Source organism: Ichthyophthirius multifiliis (genome assembly GCF_000220395.1).
Source record: "Ichthyophthirius multifiliis unplaced genomic scaffold scaff_1120509250372, whole genome shotgun sequence".
NCBI lineage: Eukaryota > Ciliophora > Oligohymenophorea > Hymenostomatida > Ichthyophthirius > Ichthyophthirius multifiliis.
The window spans coordinates 33,126-37,634 of NW_004086805.1; the positions used below are offsets into that span (position 1 = coordinate 33,126).

General features: G+C 17.8%; 1 protein-coding gene across 1 annotated transcript, besides 5 other annotated features; it reads right to left on the reverse strand. All coding sequences in view use genetic code 6, as the record gives it.

Annotated features, from left to right (window-relative positions):
- The first annotated feature begins 496 nt into the window (after positions 1–496).
- Positions 497–529: a microsatellite.
- Positions 530–1,239: 710 nt separating this feature from the next.
- Positions 1,240–1,306: a microsatellite.
- Positions 1,264–1,300: a microsatellite.
- A 278-nt stretch (positions 1,307–1,584) lies between the features above and the next one.
- IMG5_069270 (immobilization antigen isoform, putative) lies at positions 1,585–3,078 on the reverse strand (the record flags this gene model as incomplete). Its single annotated transcript, XM_004036783.1, has 1 exon — positions 1,585–3,078. The coding sequence occupies one exon, from the start codon at positions 3,076–3,078 to the stop codon at positions 1,672–1,674; it is 1,407 nt and encodes a 468-aa protein (XP_004036831.1). The 3' UTR covers positions 1,585–1,671.
- A 780-nt stretch (positions 3,079–3,858) lies between these two features.
- Positions 3,859–3,897: a microsatellite.
- A 370-nt stretch (positions 3,898–4,267) lies between these two features.
- Positions 4,268–4,320: a microsatellite.
- The last annotated feature ends 189 nt before the right edge of the window (positions 4,321–4,509 follow it).

A 4,509-nucleotide genomic window follows, 5' to 3' on the forward strand; every position in this document is an offset into this window, starting at 1 on the left:
TTATATATAAAGTGAAATAATTTAATTTAAATTTTATAATTTTTTTTTTTTTATTTTGTAAAGTTTGACTTAAAGATTATAATTTAATAACATTTATATTATAATTAAAATATTTTTTTTATTTAAATATTCTATTATTATTAAAAACAAATATACAATAAGGATAATTTATTTAATTATCAATATTATTATTTTAAATTAATTAATATTTTTATTATTTATTAAAAAACTAAAAACTATTTTTTATTTAATTTATCTTCTAAGTTTTACAGATTTTTAAAAAGCGAATTTATTGCAATTCTCCTTTTCTAAATAAAAAAAATTAAAATTTATCTTTATAAAATTATTAATATATTTAATTTTTTTTTTTTTTTTTTTTGCATATAAATGTTCTTTATGTAAAAAAAATTCTATTTAAATAATTTTATTTAATGAATAAAAAATGCATATATAAAAAATTTCAAGATTAAAAGTTAAAAAATAATATAGTTATCTTAATTTAAACCTAAATTTAAAACTAAAATTTAAATTTATAGATTGTGTTATGTTAATTTTATTTATTAAAATATAGATTGAAATTTTAAAACCTAATAAACATAAATCAAAATCAATAATGAACATATATTTATATAAAAAAAATATAATTTTTAAATATATATTTTTTTTTAGTTTCTTTAATATATTTTATTATAAGAATCAAACAAAAAATAATGTTGCTTAAAAACTATATATAAAATAATACAATATAATATTATAATATTTATGAAATTAAAATATAATATTTTATTATGTTAACATTATGGTGTCTATAAATCATTTGTAACTTTTAAAATTTACAGAATATATTATTACTACTTAAGAAACTTATTAATATATAGAAAAATATTTTTTATAAAAAAATAATCGATTGCTAATCTATAATAATTTTTCTTTTAAATAAATTATATAAGCTTATTTTGTTTAATTCTTATATATATTTGTAAAATATTATTTATATATTATATATAATTAATTTTTTAAAGATAAAATAAATAATATGATATTAATCAAAAAAAAAATTATTTTGTATTATTATTAAATAAAATTCTTTTATTAATAAAAATTAAAAATTTTCAATAAAAGCTTTATTTTAAAAATTTCTTATATACTTATAAAGTTTTTTTTAATAAAAAAATATTATTTTATTTAATTTATTATACATCTAAATTCTTAGTTTTCTTAAAATACTATTAACAGCTTTATTTTATTTTTTTACATAAATTATTTAATTTATTTTAATTTATATTTATTTTATTTTAATATATATACATGTAAACAAAATATAATTTTTTATACTTAAAAATAACAATAAATAAATTTTATGAATTAAATTTTATTATTTAAATCTTTTATGTTTTTTTAATTACAAATACATTATATTTGCTAATTTCATTCTATAAATTAAAAGAGTAAAAATCACGTATTTATTTTTATTAAATTAGAAATAAAAAATGCACTTTTATTGCAATTTTTAAATAATTCTTTAAAAATTACAAACAAAAATTCTTCTAAAAAGTGTTTTATAAGTTATTGTATAATTATAATTTATATAAAAAATATTTATAAATTTTTGATTTTTTAATTTTTAAAACTTAACATAAACAAAATAAACAATACTTATTATTCCATTCATCATAATAAATAATAAGAAATCAATAATAAGGAAATTGATAAAAAATTAGCGAAATCACATTATATACTTTTTTTAGCAGATTCAGGTAAATTAGCTTCAGCGCCAGAAGTTAATTTTTTATTACAACTAGTACATGTATCAATACCTGCTACCCAATCAGTTTATTTTGTAGTATAAAAGTTGGCAGCACATTTAACACATTCAGATGCTGCTTATTTATAAGTAGATGTTGTTCCATCGGTGAGTACAGTACCAGCAGGGCATTCAAGGGCACATTATGCAATTAAAGTAGCAGTACCACCTGCAGTTGCTACAGCGCCTTAAACTTTATTTGCTGGACATGCTTTGCATCTACTACTTCCTGCCTAGAAATTATTACCATCAAAATAAAAGTTAGCAGCACAATTTAGACATTCTGTTTATAATGCTACATAATTAGTTGCTCCACTAGCAATTGCAGTACCATCAGGGCATGCAATATTACATTATTTGGCTAAAGTAGCGGCACCACCTGCAGTGGCTTCAGCACCATAATCTTTATTTGCTGGGCAAGGTAGGCATGTACTATTACCTGGATTGAAATTAGGAACATTATTATTGTAAAAGTTAGGAGCACAATTAGTACATTCAGTGTTTTGTGCTACCCAATTATTTACTCCAGCAGCACTTATAGTACCATCAGGGCATGCAACGTTACATTATGCGGTTATTGTAGCATCATTACCTAAAGTAGCTTAAGCAACATTAGCAGGTTTAATTGCCGGACAAGGTGTGCATTAACTTTTACCTGGATTGAAAGGAGTATTACCATTATTACCATTATAGTAAAAGTTAACTCTACATTTAACACATTCTGTGAATGATCTAACATAATCAGTAGTTACTCCATCATCAAGTGCAGTACCAGTAGGACATGCGACGTTACATTATGCGACTATGGTAGCGGCATTACCAGCATTCAATGCACCACCAACTCTGTTTACCGGACAAGCTGTGCATGTACTAGCACCTGCATTAAAATTTGGAGCATTTTCATTATAAAAATTAATTCTACAATTAACACATTCTGTGATTATTGCTGCATAATCTGTTGCTCCACCTGCAATTGCGGTACCAGCAGGGCATTTAACGTTACATTATGTGACTAAATTAGCAGTAGCAGGTGGATTTGGTTAAGCACCAGCATCTTTTTTTTATGGACAAGGTGTACACGTACTAGCACCAGGAACGAAAGCAGCAGCATTATTATAATAAAAGTTTTTCTAACAATTAACACAATTTGCAGGATTTCCTAGATCATCAACTTATCCGGCTGTGTTAGTTTCAGTTCCAACAGGACAATTAGCAGATTTAATTTAATTGATAAATAATGAAATAATCAAGATTACTAAAATATTATTTTTCATTTTTTTTTTAAATATATATAAATAATAATTTATGGAATTTTATATGAAATAAATATAATTATTAATAAAATTTTATTTTTAATAACTCTAAAATAAATTTATTTAGATATTAGTTATCTTAATGTTTAGATTTTTAATAAATAAAATATTATTATTTATATTGTATTACATATGCTTTTTTTAAAAAAAAATTAATCATACAATAATTTTTATGAAATTAATAATTAATTTTTTATTTATATTTTTATAAATATTTTTTCTTCTAAAAATTTATAATAATTTTTATATGGTACTTATTACTTATATTATTTCTTTTAATAAAAATAAGATATCATAAAATTATGAATTTTAAATTTTTTTTTGTATAATGATTTTTATATTATCCTAAATAATTAATATACAATATTATTTTAATTATTTTATTTTTTATAAATTATATTCACATTTTAAAAATTATAGTGATGTCAACATTATGACTGATTAATATTACATATTCTTCTGTATTTTCAAAAATAAATAGTCAGAATAAAAAAATTAGTTATATAGCACAAACATCAATATAATAATTTTGTTATTTATTTCAAATTAAAAAATTATATATTGAAAGATTTATTCTTTTGAAATTTAAATAAATTATTTATATGGAATAGCAATTAAATATGTAAAAATAATAAAATATAAATTTCTAATGTATAAAAAACAAAATATTATATAATTAATTAAATAATAAATTACAAATAATATTTAATATTTTATTTAAATAAAATTAAAAATTATTATTTAAATTTATAAATTTAATTAACTTTAAATATTTAATTATTCAAAATTTCATATTAAATAAAAGCATTTTAAAGAATTGTAAAAATGATTTAATAGAGTTATTTTCAAACTAATAATCAATAGCCTTTATTTTATCATTATTTTTTTATATAAAATAAATTAAATTAATATACTTTAATATTTTTAATGGCAAACAAATTTAAATAGTAATGAAATTTTTGAAATTTAATTTCAGTATTTATGATATAAATAAAATGAAATTTATTTTCAAATTCTTTTAAAATATATAAAATACAAAATATTAATCTCTATTAAGAAACTTTTTATACCATATCAAAGTAAAAAATATGAAATTTATTAATTAACAATCCAACTTTTTATTAGCCTAAATTTTTGTATGGAATGAACAATATATTTTATTTGATATATATATTATATTTATAATTTATAAAATATTTATAAACCAAATATTAATTAAAAAAGTTTCATTTCATTTATTGGCAAAAAATGAATTTATTTTTATAGATAATTATAAAATAAAAACTTCTTAAGTAATAATTATTAAATAAAAAATATAAGTATTGAATTTAAATTTAAATATAAATAAAAAATAATATTAGAAATATTAATATATTTATTAATAAATAATTT